This window comes from Citrus sinensis, chromosome 9 (assembly GCF_022201045.2).
Source record: "Citrus sinensis cultivar Valencia sweet orange chromosome 9, DVS_A1.0, whole genome shotgun sequence".
NCBI lineage: Eukaryota > Viridiplantae > Streptophyta > Magnoliopsida > Sapindales > Rutaceae > Citrus > Citrus sinensis.
In genome coordinates this window covers 18,794,983-18,814,072 of record NC_068564.1, presented here as the reverse complement: position 1 = coordinate 18,814,072, position 19,090 = coordinate 18,794,983, and the positions used below count along the sequence as shown (strand labels likewise).

At 32.8% G+C, this 19,090-nt stretch overlaps 2 protein-coding genes across 2 annotated transcripts in view; both read left to right on the top strand.

The window, feature by feature from the left end:
• The first annotated feature begins 11,217 nt into the window (after positions 1-11,217).
• LOC102616562 (putative F-box protein PP2-B12) overlaps positions 11,218-19,090 on the top strand; it is a 99,575-nt gene continuing 91,702 nt past the window's right edge. Inside the window, exon 1 of the mRNA XM_052433363.1 lies at positions 11,218-11,554. The gene's annotated coding sequence lies outside the window, so the exon portion shown is untranslated. The remainder of the gene's footprint in view (positions 11,555-19,090) is intronic.
• Positions 11,509-17,334, top strand: LOC102623496 (putative F-box protein PP2-B12). Its single transcript, XM_025092274.2, has 5 exons — positions 11,509-11,652; positions 12,309-12,410; positions 15,885-16,077; positions 16,526-16,644; positions 16,834-17,334. Exons 1-5 carry the CDS (start codon positions 11,642-11,644, stop codon positions 17,240-17,242), a joined length of 834 nt encoding a protein of 277 aa, XP_024948042.2. The 5' UTR covers positions 11,509-11,641; the 3' UTR covers positions 17,243-17,334.

The following is a 19,090-nucleotide window of genomic DNA, read 5'->3' as shown; positions in this document are numbered from 1 at the left end:
CCATCTCATATTAATATATAAGAATTTCGTATGAAATCATTCTTGAAATTTATGTATTAGAGTGGCATAATTTATTCAGATACATATTATTTGTTTAATATATGAATGAAGCATGTTTTGATTTGTCTTAATTCATGGTTAGATTTTTCGTTGTATTTTTCTTTGGATCTGTAACAGGAGGGGTGGTTTTTTATCACCATGTTTCCCTCTTGATTTATTTTACTGTTATAGAATTTTTGTAAGCCAAAATTGGCCTAGGAAATTTGTAAATTAATCTCGGATTTTCAAGATCGGAGCGACGGAGGCCGGAAATTTTGACAGCGGCAACCAGCAGCAAGCAGCGCGCGGCTAGCAGCACATGCTGCCAGCAAGCGCGCGCTGCACGCGCAGCGGCAGCAGCGCGCGGCTCGCAGCACACGCTGCCAGCAGCAGCCAGCGCTCGCGGGAAGCGTGGCTTGCGCGCAGCACGCGCTGGCACAGGCTGCGCGCGCAGCAAACAGCGCGCGCGGCCAGCGTGGCTAGTAGCGCGAGCTGCACGAGCAGCAAGTTGCGTGCGCGAGTTTGGAGCATTTCCGGCAACACGGCGGCAGCAAATCGGCGTCGGAGATGCGTGAACAGTCGCTGCCCTTTGTGGAGATGGCGGCTGGGGAAGATGAAAGAAAGAAAAATATGATTTTAGGGTTTCATGGTTTTTATCATGGAGGTCCCTATAGTTTCATGAGTTTTCTTTCGGGCAGAAATGTTTCAATTTTTTGCGTTTAAATCCAAAAACAGTTTTGGGCTTAAAGAATCCTAGTTTTAGGCCCAATTTAAAATTGGGCTTAATGGATTAAAATGCATAGATAAAATTGAACACATTAAATTTATTTTTTGGTCCAAAAGTTTTATTTTAATAAAAAAAAATTTAATTATTTATTTATTTTTTTTCAAAATTAAAATTGGACCAATTATAAATTTAAAAGCCTAATTTTTCCTAGTCCATTAACAAAGACAAGATTATGGAAGATGGACATTGACAAAGAAGCCCAATGAAGATTGGGCTTGGGGTTAATGTATTTTTCATTATTAGGAAAGCCATGAATTAAGATTATTTAATTGTTTTTCTATATGTTTTGTTATGGATAATAACATGCCATGATAACATGTCATATAGAATAGGTAGTGCCACTCTATACATAATGATACATGTCATTCATTAATAATGAATTTCATTATATTGTTTGAAATTTGCATATGCTTAATAATATTTGATATCATCTAGATAATATTATAGGAAGCATGCAATTAACAATATGTATGTTTTAAAAGGAAAAATCAATTTTAAAATATTGAGTGGGAGAGGGAAAATTCAAGATAATTTTTCCCACGGGCTCCATTGTTAGTTCAATAATAAAATTATATATATACATCGACTTCATGATACGGTGATGCTCCCTACGGAGGGTATATATATTGGATATTTTATTTGATGAACTTCTTCAAAGATAAAATTGAAATATTTTTTCAATCGATTGTTCGCCCCAACGGTGACTATTGATATGAAAAATACGTAGATTGAAACAATGGTTATACACTCAACTAAAGTTTGTTATTAACCTTCCCAACGAAGCTCTGTTAACAAATTTAGGCCCAAAGGGATAATGATAATTATTTATCATGTCTCTACATGAAAGTAAATAATCTAATGGATAATTGGGTCTAGTAAGTGTAGACATGACTTCCCCAACGGATAGCTTGTCAAAGCGGTACTAGATTATCGTTACAATAAATTAAAATGCATTTATGGTTTTTTGCATTTTTGTCATTTATTGTGAATATTGTTTCAAAGTATTTATGCATGTTTATTTTATTTTTTCAGAAAATGACTTCCATCAACCCATTATTACTTATCCTTGTTAAAAATGAACTCACTGGCGAAAATTATTTAGATTGGAAACGCAATCTATTTAATATTCTCACTGCTAAGGGAAGCAAATATGTGTTGACCCAGCCTTGCCCTCCTGAACCATCGTTATACGATTATAGAAATCAGAGGGAGCCTTATGAGAAATGGTGCGAAGCTAACAAAATGGCTAAGCGCTATATATTGGCTTCGATTTCTGTGGAACTGCATAAGAAACATCGGAGCATGGAAACAACCACTGAAATAATGGCTAGTCTTCATCAGATGTTTGGGCAAAATACCCATTTTGCCAGAGAAGCAGCATTAAAACGTATTACGGATACTAAGATGGAAGAGGGCACAAAAGTTCGTGATCATGTCCTCGAAATGATGGACTATTTGAATGAGGTAGAGATTCATGGTGTTCAAATCAATGATAAATCAAAGATTAACATTGTGATTGAATCTTTACCTGATACATTCAAAGAGTTTAAGGTCAGCTATATCTTAAACAATAAAGATATGACCTTAATTGAATTAATGCACGAATTACATGCTATAGAAGAATTTTATCATAGCAGAAAACTTCCTGAAAAAGGATTCTCTTCAAGGCTTAAGTCGAAAGACAAGAATGAGCAAGCAAGAGTTGGAATCGGCAAACTGTCCACTAAAAGAAGTGGCAAGCCAAAAGGCAAGTGTTACAAATGTGGACAGAAGGGTCACTGGAAGAAAGATTGTCCTAAGATTATTAAAATCAAGTATAGGAAATCTTTAAGCTTCCTAATTAGTTCAGATTTCTATTGATTCATACAATAATGAATTCTGAGATAACTAATCTTATTTATAATTCATTTATTTGGTTTTCAGGAAACCAAGAGATTAAGTGAAGAAAGCTTCAAACAGCAGTTGAGGACATGCTAGTTTATATCAATTGAAAGACTAGATCAATTTTACAAGACTTTAGTTTTGATATTTGTCTTTGTTTTTCCAATTATTAGAGGAATATTAATTTCGGTGACTTGTTTTAATAAACAGGAGTACACTGTTATTTTTTGATCCTCTGTTTATTATTTATTTTGGTTATTTATAAAGACAATTTATATCATATAAGTCCATTGATCTATTCAAAGTAAGATATCATGATAAAGAGTATATGCATTTATCTAAGAAAAGAAATGTTTCTTCAAACCAAAATTACCTCTGATATTTATGCTTAAGTCATATAAACTATAATAAGATTTTAAGAAAATTATTAATGATAGACTTGTTGGCCTATTAAGATTGATCATTGTAACTCTATAAATCTTATTTAGAAAAGTAATATGACAAGGATGCTCTGTATGAACTAAAAGCATAACATTGTATTTGATGATTTAGCGCATACAAATGTATACGGACTAATCAGTTTACATGTTATAAGAGGTTGTGAGTATTCTATCAAACTTGTTGATGAATATTCATTTTATTTATGTTTGTCTAAGTGCGTCATGATTCCATTGCTTTTGAAATTCAAAAGAGTACATGGATAAGACAGAAGCAATTAGACAGGAACATAAAAGAACATCGATATGATCGAAACAAAGAATATCTCTATGGAGAATTCAAGCACTATTTGGTTGTCAATGAACACTATAATACAATAGTGTAATTAAATGAAGAAACAAGATTCTTTTGGATAAGACAAGATATATACTAAGTGGTTTATCATTTACCTTTTTGATTCCAGATACTAGTATTTAAAACTACAAAGTTTATTGAACTTAGTTTCATCTATCTCGGTGTCTACTACTCCAAGAAATTATGAAAAAGTCACAAACATGGTTTGAGACACATTCGTATTTGGAGTTTACTAGTATTTCTACTAGAATCAGAGATAGACAAGATGGATTCGTGTTCAGAAGCTTGCATGTTTTAGGTATCTTAAAGGAATAAGGGAAAGTCTGAATTATAGTCCTCAAGATAGGAATGTATTTATAGAAATATTCTTTACTTTCTTTGAGGAAGACTCTATAATGACTTATAACCTAAGAGTAAGGTAAAACTAGAGAAATAAAAGAGATCAGGTTGATGCTCAGCTTTCAACACCTGTTATAGAACAGGAAGAACAACAACAACCAGCTGATCAGCACAGGATTATCCTTGAACAACCATCACTTTTAGAACCTTGTCGTAGTGGGAGGGTAACTAGGTTACCTGCGAGATACATATTTTTGGGAGAAACCTATATGGCTATCTCAGATGAACATGTACAAAATCCCACTAGTTACAACGAAGCTCTAATAGATAAAGATGTTAAATTTTAGAAAAAGGCCATGAATCAAGAAATGGAATCTGTGTATTCCAATAAAGTCTGGGAACTTGTAGAGGCACCAAATGGGGTAAAACCTATAGGCTGCAAGTGGATCTACAAGAGAAAAAGAGGAGTAGACGGAAGGGTGGAATCATTTAAAGCAAGATTAGTAGCCGAAGGGTTTACTCAGAAAGAAGGAATCGATTATGAGGAAACCTTTTCTACGGTTGCTATGCTTAAATCCATCAGGATTCTGCTCTCCATTGCTGCAGTGCTAGATTATGAAATTTGGCAAATGGATGTCAAGACTGCCTTTCTTAACGGGCATCTTGAAGAAAACATCTACATGCAGCAACCAGATGGATTTATACAAAAAGGCCAAGAACACATGGTATGTAAGTTGCAGAGATCCATTTATGGATTGAAGCAAGCATCCCGGTCATGGAACATCAGATTTGATCAAGCGATTAAATCACTTGGATTCATTCAGAACATTGATGAACCATGTGTGTACAAGAAAATTCAGGGAAAATTTGTAGCCTTCCTAGTTCTTTGTGTAGACAATATTCTCCTGATTGGAAACGATATAGGAGTATTGACTACAATAAAGATTTGGTTAGCAAAATAATTTGATATGAAAGACCTGGGGGAGGCAAGTTATATTCTTGGTATCAAGTTACTACGAGACCGGAAGAATAAAACTTTAGCCTTGTCTCAAGCGGTCTATATCGATAAGATATTGGCTAGATTTAGCATGGAAAATTCCAAGACTGGTTTATTACCATTCAGACATGGAATTACATTCTCTAAGGATCAATCACCTAAAACATCTGAAGAGATAGAGAGAATGAGACGAGTTCCCTATGCAGACGCTGTGGGAAGTCTCGTGTATGCCATGCTTTGCACTAGGCCAGACATCTGTTTTGCGGTAGGGATGGTTAGCAGATATCAATTTAATCCTGGACCTCAATACTGGACTGCAGTCAAGCATATTATAAAGTATCTGAAAAGAACTAAAAATTATATGCTTGTGTATTCTGGTGATGAACTCATTCCAGTGGGTTATACTGATTCTGACTTTATGTCAGATAAGGATTCCAGAAAATCAACTTCCGGCTATGTGTTTACATTGGGAAGTGGAGCTATTAGTTGGATGAGTGTGAAACAATCTTGTATCACAGACTCAACAACTAAAGCTGAATATGTGGCTACATCTGAAGCTGCAAAAGAAGCTATATGGCTCCGCAAGTTCCTACGAAATCTTGAGGTGGTACCTGTTGTAACTGCACCCCTTAATATTTATGTGATAATGGTGGTGCGGTAGCTCAATCTAAGGAACCAAGGAACCACAAGAAACAAAACATATTGAAAGGAAGTATCATCTTATAAGGGAATAGTGTAGAAAGGTTATATGACAGTACCCCAAATGGCATTAGATGCTAAATGGCAGATCTTATTACAATGGCCATTAGTGGGAAACCTTTATAACCTGCACTTAGAGCCCTAGAGCATGTGCAATATGCCAGATATGCTTTGAGAGCTAGTGGGAGATTGTTGGGAAAATATGCTCTTTAAAAGCATATGCGTTTATTTAATTGTAATAAACTATTTTTCTGATTAATAAAATAAATGAGATATTTTATTCAAATATCTTAATTGCATTAATACTTGTATTAAAGTCCATTTAATCATATTATATGTATTTATATGATCACCATGTGGATTCACAGAAGACATAAATACAAGTTATCTTATGATTAAATAAATTTAGTTCGCAGTTGATAAATAAAGTTGGGCACTTTATTTAGGTATAGACTGTAATAAATTCATTGAATGATTTGTCTTAATCATGTATGAATTTATTGATGTAGTACGACTACATTGAACAGGATCACATATGAGATTTAATTAACTTTGTAATAACTGTCAGACTTATTAAATCTCATAGGCGTTGATTTTACTGTAATCTTAATCTTGAGTTAATTATGATTTCATGATTGTAATTGTTATTCCATTTGAGTTACCAATGGGCACGACACATCCTTGTGGTCAAGATTACCCGGTATCTTGGTGGGAGCAATTATGAGTATTGGAGTTATGGATTAACAATATAGAATTTGTACAACACATCTCTTGATGGGTTTTCGGCACTTGATCATAGAATTCTCTGGCCAGAGTGTGTCAACATATTTAGTATGTTGAAAATGATCATTAGAGAAAACCAGTAAGGATCAAGGAATAAGATGTTATTAAATTGATTGGACAGTTGAGATATCAATTTAATTAACGATGTGGTACAAAGGATTGTGCAGTAAAGAAATCAATGTGGCTTGGGACGAATTATTATTCGAGCATACAATTATGGAAGTCAGTTTCAATCTTTTAGTGGAGTAGATTTGGAATTAAATAATTGGGCTAGTTTAATTACAGGCCTAATTATTGTAGCCACTATTGTATGTTCCCAAATGATCCCCGGGTTAGCTCATTTAATTGACTGCACCACTACTGGACTAATAAGTAAGATAACTAGCTATTTGGGTCAAAAGCCTAAATATATCATTTAGTGGGAGGCTCCATTTAATTAGCTTTTGTATAAGGGGCCTTATGTTATTTTACAAGGTGGGTCCCCTATTGAAAAAGAAAATAACGTGAGTTTTATTTAGGGCATTATTTGGAGCCTAGGGTTTTCACTAAAGGGTGATATAAAAGGCTTATTTTTCCCTAAAGAAAAGGATGGAAGCCACTTTATACAGATCAGAGAAAAAGATTTTTCTCTCTATTGTTGAGAGAAAAATTTTCTCGTGCTAGTTGCTTTGGTAGTGATAAAGGCGTCCACACGTCAAGTGCAGATCGAACCTGAGTCATAACCTGAAAGATCATTAGAGACTGTTCGTGATCTAACAAGCGTGGTGGTGACGGATTGTGATCTAATAGGAGTGGTGGTGGCGGATCGTGATCTAGGAGCCTAAAACACTTCAGCAAGAAAAGCCAACTCGGATTTTCAAGGTACGATTTCTGGATTACGTATTCTTATATATTATATGAGAGCGATCTTCAAAAGGTTTAATAAAAATTTAAAAACCTAATTTTTACCCAACATGAATTTCGTGCAAATGACAGCATGCCTACACCATTATGAGAATTGAGCTTCATGGAACTCGAAACTTTTCCAAAGAAAATCATATGGCTAAATTTCTTTTATTCTTTTTTTTTCATTTTTTTAATTTCTGATGATGGTCCAGGTAGGTTAATGCATGGTACCTGATCTGAACAGAAATAAGATCATTTAATTTAACCTTACTAAGCAATCCTCATAATCACAAATTCAGTTTAGTGTCCATTATTGTAATTTGATTTAGGAGTATTTTAACAATGAAAAACTATTTCTAAAAGTGAGTTTAATGAGTAGTTTTGTGGGTTCAAATAGCCTCGTTCAATCTTTAATTAAAAAGAAGATGTAGAGAGTAAATTAGTGGATTTAATAACCTCACCCTTTAGGTATAAAATTATATTAGACATACTATTAAATTATAATATTAGACATATTATTTCTCTTGCGGACAATATCTCACATTAACTGAGAATAAATTTTAGATTAAGGTTTGAACAACCCTCAACTTTTAAGTTAACTTTTGAGTATAAGTGGAGTTCATGAGTTTTTAGATAGTATTTAAACCAGACTCTCATCACGTGATGAGGACAATGCAAAAACACTAGCATGCACGTAATGGAGGGTGTTAGAGGCAATATTCCTCCCAGCTAGGAATGAATCTTGAGTTATATATATAATCAATCTCGACAGAGCCAATGAAGAATTTTATTAAAAAAATAAAAATAAAATTACATTTACATAAGGAAGCCACAATGGACCTTATTCCTTTAATCAAAATAAAAACAAGAAACGCCCGCTAGCCAATTATGACTGAACGTAAATTATAAACAGTAACTGGCTAGCCGAATATGATGATATGATGCAACTTTGATCAAACCAGTAAATCCATCAACTACCACTTCTCTCTAATGATCCAATTTATAATTTTAATTACAGAATGAGCATTGGTTCTAGGGGTGGTAATATGGGTCAGGATTCATTTATTCAATTTGTTTCGATACGAATTAAATGGGTTTAGATTTAAAAAATTGATTCATTTAATAAATGGGTGAATTCGATTCGATTCACTAATTAAATTAATCGAATTTGGGTTTAAAGATATTGATTTGTTTATTCGTTTAGGATTTATTTAATAATTGGGTCATAAACGAATCGAATACAGGTCAATTCATTTAATTAAATTACTTTTTTATCCTTAAATTTATTTTAAAATTTTTTTAAATTTGAAGCTTAATATTGTAATTTTGAGTGATAATAAGACAATCCATAAAGTGAAACAAGAATTAGGGCAGCCATTATTCACGGTTCACCCTCAACAATTTCCTTTTGTTCTCTCCACAATTTCTCAGCCGACACAATTTCACTTAACTCACACTCGCATGGTAAGCTCTAATTCTTTTTCTTTTTTTAATTTTTGAGTTATTTAGATTTTAGAGGCATATCTCACATTGTTATATATTCTTTACCTTTAGATTTCTCCATCACCTGAGATGATTTATCTCTACACATTTTAAATTGATATGATTCTTTTTCTTTTACTTTTTTTTTTCAAATGCACTGTCATCATCAAGAGGTAGCCTTTAGTAACGATTCCGTTTTTGAGCTTAAAAATTATTCAAGCTTATGATTGGCTGTCTTTAAATTTTCATCTCATAATTGATAAAATAGATTAAAGCTAAAGTGAAATGTTTGGTAATTTATTTAATAATATTAATTATTGTTTCTATTGCTCATCTTATCCTAAGGCCCAACTTTTATTCTCAAATCTTTTTAAGTGTGGTCATCATGTCCGATAATAATGCATGCTTGATTTGTTCAGCTTCCAAAAGGTACACATCAGTGGTCAAATTTCCTTACTTCAGAAGAGAATTAATTATTATTATTTTCCTAACAATACTAAAAATTTACTATATATTTGATATTTTGAAATTTTACAATGACTATTATCAATGTTGCAGTATGTTAATATCATTTTATTTACATTTTGATGTAGGATTTTTGTTTTCAAGGTGACAAAGATAGAACGAAGAGAATTAAAGAAATCACCTTACTTTATAATTTGAATTATTGTTATTTGTGTTGTTAAGAACTTATAGTTTGGTATTTGGATGACTGTATATTTAATCGTAGAATATGGTATAAATTATTTGTACTTTGTAGGATATTAAACTTGTGGATTTTTTTATATTTTAATTTGCTTAATTTTGTTTATTAATTACATTTTTCTAAACGAATTAAACTAAATCTGGATTTGTTTACAATTCATTATGAATTAAACGAATTGTAAACAAATCCAGATTCGGTTCAATTCGTTATGGATTCATAATAGGATAAATGAATAGTAAACGAATCCGGATACAATTTGATTCGTTTATTAATTCCACTGAACGAATTAAACGAATCAAACCGAATATTCTTTTAATAAACGAATCAAATCTGAATCAGTAGAATTTTGATCCAATTTATTTATGATTTGTTTTGAATTCTACTCATTTATTTGTTTTGCCAAACTAATTGGTTCACCATATTCTTGAGAGAGAATAAGCCTCATTACTTATCATATCCTCGAGTGAGGATATGGTACATTTGACTCTTTCTTTTTTATGAGCCTATCATTACCAATTTTTATCATTTATTCGTTATTTGTTTTCAAGTTCTCCATCAATGTTTCGTCGGAGAGATTCGCAAGATTCAGCTCACTCCATAAAATTTTCAACTACAATTAATTAAAAAAAAAACACAAAACTCGTGTTGTGGGCTCTATTGGGCCAACCTTCCAAAAAGTGCTGCATCACAGCCCACCAACTCAGTAACCATGCCATGTCGGGCGACTTGCTCTCATAGGCCTGTTTTTGATGACTGGCACGGTCCGTCGGATACCTCCAATTGTTTTTATTATTATGAGACATTCAACTGAGTAATCTTACAACTTTATGAATATTAAGGATGATAATCTGGGCTAATGGGTTGAATTCATGTTGAATCCATATGAATTGAGTCAAAATCTAGTAAATATGTGTCTCTTTTATTAAATGAATTATAATATCAAGATTTATGTTTGACCCATTTAATAAATAAATTAACAAATCAATTCATTTTATTCAATTAACTTAAATTTTAATTTTAATTTAGCTTAAAAATAATATCTAATATTACCTGAATATTAAATAATAGTCATTTAATATTTACTATTCAATTTGTCTTTTTCGTCAGTCAATTACAAAATTACCTTTAGATGTTAGCTTAAATTTTAAAATTATAATATGCAATTTATTTAGCAAATCATAAATGAATAAATGAAATGCTTAGATTAAAATTGTGTTCGATCTATTTATGAAACGGGTTGACATATATTATGTGAAATATGTGTCAATCGTAACCTACTTATTTAAAATCGAATTGTGTGAAATGGAGGGATTATGAACCAAATTGCGGTCTCTACTTTATTTAGACACTGCATAAGTCTGGGAGTTCATCATATTATCAAATAATCACTTAATTTAACATTCTAGCGTCCAAATTATAGTTAATAATCCAATTTTAGAAGTGATAATTAAATAATCTGATACTGTGTTTCTACTATCATCGCAACTCCTTTGCCCCTGTATCCACCACTGTTGCGTATAATAGTAACAACAATTTCTGTTGAAAAAAATAGTTTTTTTTTTCAATTTAGTTCCAAAACTTTTTTTTTTTAATTTATGTATATTGTTAAAAAGAATAAAAGATCAAATTAATCACATAACATTCCCCCCAGTTAATGTCCATAACTTCTAACTAGCCCATCATCTGGCTCTTCCGACAATATGAGTACATTTTCACTTCAACTGTTGAAATGAATGTGCTTTTGTTTAAACCGTGCGGACCAAGTGTTCTAACATTGTAGGAACTTTCATCCACTAATTTAATAACATAGTCTTTTTTTTTCCCCCTTCGTTTTGGGTGATAGAATTAATAACATTGTTAATTGACTCGACTTGGACTTACACATATACCTTAACAATGAAGTCTTGCTTTTGGCCCATATATATTAAGGCATTAGTAGTGTTGTGAGTTGAAAAAGAAAGATAGACAGTAGAGATTAAAGTAAGATAATGGGGGTCACTGTTGTTGATCAGCAGCCTGAAGAGTGCATTTCCCACGGCATTTCTTTTACAACTCCTCGTGATGCTTGCAGATCATCACTGGTATGTCATGTCTTCAAATCAGCTGCGGATTCAGATTCCGTGGGTTAAGTTTCTGCCGTCCGACTACAAAGAGATCATTTTCAGTTCAGTCTCTGATTCATCCTTGATCACCACTTTATCTAAGAAGGATCTATATTTTTATCTTTATCATCACCTCGTCTTCATAATCAATGATAGCAGGGTAAGTCAAATTTGATCAATTTTTCTTTAATCATCTAGCTAAAATGGAATTTGGTTTTAGGGTACAAATGAGATGATGATAAAGAATGCCTTTTAGGCAATGATGCTAGTCCTGCTCTTCGAATATATTAATTAATTGCATGGCAATTACCCCTGCTTTTTAATTCTAGAGGAACTAGGTGACTCAATTTTTGTGTTTGTTGCTGTATATGTAGACTTAGCTAATGAAAATATGTCAAATATAAGAAACCATGCACACATATATTATCATTTTATTGGCTGATGGTATATAAAATTGATGCCCAAAAAATAATAAAATTACATAGTACTTCTAATTGTATTTTTTTTTGGTGAAATGGGATTGCGTGCTATATAAACATTCTACTTCATCATAAATAATAATTAATATGAAGTAGCACAAAAAATTTTCATTACATATGAAGTCATCAGGCAGCCGACTAGAGGTTTCTTATATAGTTATTTAGTTACATACTTAATGCTATGAGTTTTACTTTTTAATAACTAATTAGTTCTTAAAATAAAGTTTGTCACATCCAATTGCATGCAAGACCATACCATGTATTATGCATTTGTCTGCAACACTGGCCAATAAAATGGGAAAATTAATCCAGCTAACATTGTCTTGTCCTTCAACAGAGTTTTGCGATGGAGAAGGCTAGTGGTTGGGGCAAGAGGGCTTTTTATAGCATCGGAAGGTACATCCAACTATTGGAAGTGGACTTCTCTGCCAAAATCTAGGTAAGTTGCACTGTTATCTTTGGTATTATGTATTACCATCAATTTCATCGGCACTTTTGGTTACCAATTAGTTCAATCGGTAAAATTTCTTACGTCGAAAGAAAATATCTAAGGTTCAATCCTTGTTCACATGGGAGGGAAAAGGCTTTAGTTATCAGTATATATTTATGATTTCATTTAATCATGCGTGTGTCAATGCAATAGCAGGTTTCCTGCAGTAGCTGAAGTCAAGTGTGTGTATGGTTGTTTGATGTCAAAGGTAGGATAGAGACTACAATGCTATCCTAATGCATCAACTAGGCAGCCTACTTTTTGTCCAAGTTTATTAAGTCCATTTATGGATTTCAAAAGAAGAACTTTAGGCTTTGGAGTCTACAGTGAAGGAATCAATGATGGAAAAGGCGAAGAGCATTATTAGATCGTCGAAGCAATGAGGCTTGACTATCTCAAACTAGAGGAGATGGGTAGATGAAGATTGAGATGGGTGATTACTTCAATGAAAATGAAGATGATGGCTTGTTGGTGTGTAGCGTACTTGAGATATGTAATTTACATGGATTCTTAAGTAACAATAGCAGTGGAGAGAAAAGAATTTAGAGAAGACAGTAGCTTTGGGGGAAATATTCCTTTTTTCCTACCCTATTCAAACGTCTACTAGGCTTTTTATAAAAGCCAATGGTAGCTCACGATTCACATTACTAACTACCTATAAACAACAAAAGATACACTCAAACTAAATAATGCATGGTATACAGAAATAATGGGAAAGATGGGCAATATTGCACATGTAATTACTGGTCCACATGTTCAGTACCCATTTATTTTCAAAACAAGCTAGAAGCCTTGGTTGGTTGCTGCTTGTTATCCAGACACATGTCATTCCCCACCCCTTGAAATCATCATGTTCATAAGGTCAAAGTACCCCATTCACTTAACCAGTAGTTGTGGGGGGGGAGGGGATGGGGGGATGGTGGAGGATCTTCAATCATGAACAGCTATGGCCTTTGTCAATGATGGTCAGGAACGAATCTCTCTTCATAATAATAACATAGCCCTTTTTCACGTCGAGCTCGTGCTTCTTGGTTACTCAACCGCTGGATAAGAGGAGTGATGGCATTGACTGTTTAGTTTGCCTTAGAGGGGGGGGGGGCCCAAGATCCCAGCAGAACTATTTGGGATTGGTTGTTGCATCACAGAAATAGGTGGTGGTTGAGAAAAGTGTTTAGTGCAGCGGTTGAGAGAATTCCGCTCCTCAATCAGTCTTGCCACACCAGTGGTGTCAACCAAGGTACAAGGTTGTTAATCTTGACATTGAGTTGTATTTCATCTTGAAGACCTGCAACGAAACAACCAATTACAAAAGTTTTAGCTAAGCCATTGACTTGTTGAGAAAGCTTTTCGAAAATTTCCTGATACTCAGCCACCAACGAAGTTTGTTTTAGGCATGTTAAAGCTTCAGAAGGATCCTCATAATTGATTGGACCAAAACAGAGCAATATAGCTTTGGTAAATTCAGTCGGAGTCTATAGTCCTCTGAACTTGGTTAGCTAGCGATGCCATTGGAGCGCTATTCCTTCAAGATGGAAAAAGGCTAATTGGACTTACTGTTTCGAAGCAACATTTTGGAAATCAAAGTATTGTTTGGCTTTATAAATCCATCTGGTAGGGTTGTCACCACTAAATTTTGGAAAAGAAAGTTTGAGCTGGGTATGGGACCGATCTGGTTTGGAGATGGAAAGTGAGGTTGGCTGGTGTGAAGGGATGTGAGTTGTGGTAAATGGGTTGGTCTCCCTTTCTTGGGAAGTGTTTTGGAGGCGCAAGGATTGAAGTTCCGTAAGGATTGTTTGAAGGATGGCGTGAACTTGGTCAAAATTGAACTCATGTCTAGCAAGGATTTCTTGGACCTCTTCACGAAATTCAGCATTGGATTTATTGCTTGTGGCCATGGATCGATGCTCTGATCCCACTTTGATAAGTAATTTGCAAGGATTCGAAGTAACAATAACGAGTGGAGAGAAACGAATTTAGAGAAGATAGTAGCTTTGGGGAAAATATTCCTTTTTCCCTACCCTATTCAAACATCTACTAGGTTTTTTATAAAAGCCAAGTGGAGCACACGATTCACATTACTGACTACCTATAAACAACAAAAGATACACACAAATTCAATATAATGCATGGTATATATACGGAAATAATGGGAAAGACGGGCAATATTGCACATGTAGCTAGTGGTCCGCATGTCCAGAACCCTTTTATTTTCAAAACAAGCTAAAAACTAAGTCCATGCATGGTCCAAGTACGTGGGAAGCTTGGTTGGCTGTTGCTATCTGCACACATCAACTTAATTGTGATCAATCCAGCACCAAGGATGGCTCATTATACAAGGAATTAAGCTTAGGCCTAAAAATGATTGATAAACTGAATTTATATTTGACACAGCGGCATTTTGTGATGAATATGTTAATGTTAATATGTATTCAAGATCATTAAATGGGCAAAATATGCTACTTTCATGATCAAAGTTGTATTATATATATTTGGAAAATCATTCCATGTTGATAAGTTCAACATTGGGTTCAAAGTTTGCGTTGGTTGAGGCTGCGCAGGTATTTCCTTAATGGGCCGGGTCCTGTGGTGCAGGAAAACTAAATTTTTTTTTTATATTTTATAAACAGAAAAAATAAATACTTAAAAGAAAATGACAGAGAGAAAACAGGATCTTATTTTAAACCTCTAGATACAGCGATCAAATTATAAATACTATAGAGAAAAAAAAATCTTTTATCCATTGCAGAAATTGAAGAGCATCAAATTTTAGAGCAAGTAATATTTTTTAGTTTTTATTTTTTTTTAAGTTTATGTATTCTATCACAAATTTTATCATATTTTATATGGAGTAATTATAAAGTTCATTAAATTTTAACTAGTTGAGTTTTTTTTTTCACTTCATATAAATTTGTGCGCTTAAAAAGAATTACTTCTAGACAACTTATTAAATTAGTCTAGAAAAATAAAAGACAACTTATACTTTCGTCTATATTTATCCTTGTATATTATTTAATGAAACAACAATTTGGTAACAGAATTTGTCTCATAACACTAACACCTAGTTGTTTAGTGGCTTATCAGTATTGTAAAAATAACTTATTTTATCAGCTGCCTCAATCCTAACTAGCCCTAACTCAACTAAGGAAATTGTTGACAAGAGGTTGTAATAATTTATTATCTTTTGAAACTTGTTGTAATTATTTGATATTTTAGGTAGTGGAATAATATTTGCAGCTAACTTCCCAAAGAAGTCGTTAAAAGAGACCAACAGCTTCGCAAAGAAGGGCTTGTGAGTGTTTCCTATAAAAGCTCACTTTTTGTCTAATGTGTAAACAGAACAAGTAAAATGGATATTACAAATGCTCTGCCAGTAGAGTGCATTTCGCACATAATTTCTCTTACAACTCCTCGCGATGCTTGTAGACTGGCAGTGGTATCTCCTATATTCAAATCAGCTGCGGATTCGGATTTGGTGTGGGAGAAGTTTCTGCCGTCCGATTACAAGTTGATCATTTCCAACTCTGTTTCTTCTTCATCTTTGATCACCTCTTTGTCTAAGAAAGATCTTTATTTTCATCTTTGTCACTACCCCATCTTCATCAACAATGGTACCATGGTAAGCTTTGAGTCATTACTCTTTGACTATTATTCATCACCTCTCTATTTTATAGACTATGCTTATGATTCCTAAATTTGCTAATTGAATTAGCAGTGAAACTTAAAGCTAGTGTTCAAATTGAGAAATGACGAAAGTATCTTTATATTACTAAAAGCTTGATTGGCCGGTTCATATAATTGATTTCGTGTGCCCAGCCAGCTAAATGTAAATTCTTAGTATCCAAAAATTGATTTGCTAATTTTAACTACCTTGAAGTCATCATATAGCTAACTTTAAGTTTCTTATATAGTTAAATAGTACTCCTTAATCTTCTGAGGTCCTAAAAATGAAGATCTTATTTTAAATTTTTTCTCATCCAGTTGTATATGCATAACCGTACCATATAGTAGAAACTTGAAAAATTATATTCTACCCAAACTTATGGTCACTATGTGTCCTTCAACAGAGCTTTGAACTGGAGAAAGAGACCGGGAAAAAATGTTACATGGTTGGGGCAAGAGACCTTTGTATAGGATGGGGAAGTACACCCAGTTGTTGGAAATGGACTTCACTACCAGAGTCTCGGTAATTCAAACTTTTTATCTTTAGTATTAGAATCAATTAGCTCATCAACAGTTTTGAGGATGCCAACTAGTTTAGTCGGCAAAATTTCTTGAATTAAAACAGAACACATTTAGTGTTCAAATCCTACTCATAAGGATGGGGAGAAGCTTTTACTAACAGAACGATTTCGTATGGTCTATGCATTGGCAGGTTTCTTGAGGTGGCCGAGCTCGTGTATTTTTGGTTTTTCGAAGTCAACGCAAGGATAGAGACAAGAATTTTGTCCCACAGAACCAACTATGCCGCTTACCTTGTGTTCAAGTTTGGCAAGTCCACAGATGGATTTAGAAGTACACAATTAGCATCTGCGATCTATGTTGAAGGAATCAATGATAAGAAAAGGCAAGGACTGTTCCTAGATCCTTCAAGAAATACGCCTAAACTATTTCATGACAGAAGAGATGGATGGATGGAGATTGAGATGGGTGAGTTCTTCAATAAAAATGGAGATCGTGGGACGTTATTATGTAGCCTATATGATTTTGACAGATTTGGCACTAGGCATGGCCTCGTTATACAAGGAATTGAGTTTAGGCCCAAAAAAATGCTGATGCATTGAATTACTTGTATATATAGATAAATTAACAGCTGATAAGTGCAGTTACTTCCTTGATAACATTCTGTGATGAACGAAGCTGAAGTTTACATTTTTGTTCTTTTCTTTTTAGCAATTTTTTACATCAAGAAATGAACAACATCATCCGAAAGAAATATGGATCAAAAAATTCTCCCGCTGATTTTCAGATTTTTTGAGACAATTAATTCTTGTAATTTAATATCCTTATCAATTTAATTAAGTTTTAGGGTACGAAAACCTCATATTATTATTATTGTTTAAATAAAGAGAAAAAAGAAAAAAAAAGACTTTTTTTTCACAAAAGAAAGTGGTTAATTTCACTTTTTTAATAAATTAATTATTTTCAAAACACCTATGCAATTATTTTAAACTTTAGCTTCTCCTCAATCACCGTTCAAAATTAAGGTCAAATGGAATATGTTGATGTCAAAAAAAATTATGTTCTTAAGAAATGTTAAGGATAAGTTAAAGTTTTCAATAATTTAAAAAAAATTGAAAATAGTCAATTCGTTAGGGGGATAAATTGAAATTTGTCCAAAGGAAAAAAAATCCTTATTAATTTGAAGGAAAATTTGTCAGGCTTATACTTTTAAATTGTTTTGTTATCAAACATACTACAATACTTTCAGTTTGTATCATTCGTCCACCATAAATTTCCAAAATATATCAGTCATCCAATAAATCGTTAATTTTCATTAGAATGTGATGGCATCAAAAGGATAATTTTATCTTTTCATATAGGCGAATTTCGAAACAAAAACAATATCTTTTCTATTTGGTGAAACGACATAGTTTCACTATAACCACAAAAAAAAAAAAAAATCTTCCATTTCCCCATTCTTCATTCACAACAAGAGAAAGAAATTAAAGTTTGTAAGAGCAAACCTAAAGAAGTGATTGTGCTCACAATGCTTCCTAAATAGAAAGCCACTTACAATTAATTTTGCAAATCCAACGAAAGGCTTATGCCATTTTAGAGGATATATAGCTTTTAATTAACGTCATCTACCAACCCACCAATCCAAACTCTTCTTTCTTTAATTCTTGGTCTTTGATTTGCTTTGATATATTTGTGACCCGAAAACGAAAGCTCGTCAAAGTTCAAACACGCTTGATTTGTTCTTTTTTAAGAAATTGCTTTTAGAAGGCTATAAGTGATTTTAAAAAATAAAAAATTAATTCTGATATTTGATAAATTTTTAAAAAATCACTTTTGATAAAATTACTCATCCTATATCTGATTTTGAAAAGTAGGAGGGAGTAGTTTTTTAAAATTTGATTTTGAGAATCAGTTTTATACTGAATAGAATTTTCATGTATATCCTTATATATAAAATCTAAAATTATCCTCATTAATTAGGAAATAAAATTATTAAATTTAAAGAGATTATTATTATTATTTTTGCCAATTATATTGGGATAACAAAATAAAAATAAAATTTAAATATTTATTTTAGTTATATACTTTTATATATATACAATAAAAACTATTTTATATTCATGTCTATAAATGTACCAGAAACTTTTATTCAATATTATGTTTAATTTGGTTATTTAAATTCTTATAATAGATTAATAGTAAGATTGACTAAATGCATATGACTACTTTTAAAGTCCACTACACTTTTTAAAATAAAATTTATCAAATGTTTAACTGATCTTATTCAGAGCTGATTATATCTCTAGGTTAATTAACATTAATTATTTTAAAATATCAAACAATATCAAACTAGACCTAAAAGATTTTCAATTTATGAGGAAGAAAAATGTCCAAGCCAGCTTCTCCCCTTAAGAATAATAAGAGGCCGCCGTAGAATTTCATCCATCTCA

What these genes read in the sequence shown, in the direction of transcription:
- LOC102623496 (XM_025092274.2), top strand. An exon ending in ACTTCTCTGCCAAAATCTAG is followed by an intron (nt 12,411 to 15,884) that starts GTAAGTTGCACT and finishes CGATGCTTGTAG; the next exon opens with ACTGGCAGTGGTATCTCCTA. An exon ending in TCATCAACAATGGTACCATG is followed by an intron (nt 16,078 to 16,525) that starts GTAAGCTTTGAG and finishes GTCCTTCAACAG; the next exon opens with AGCTTTGAACTGGAGAAAGA.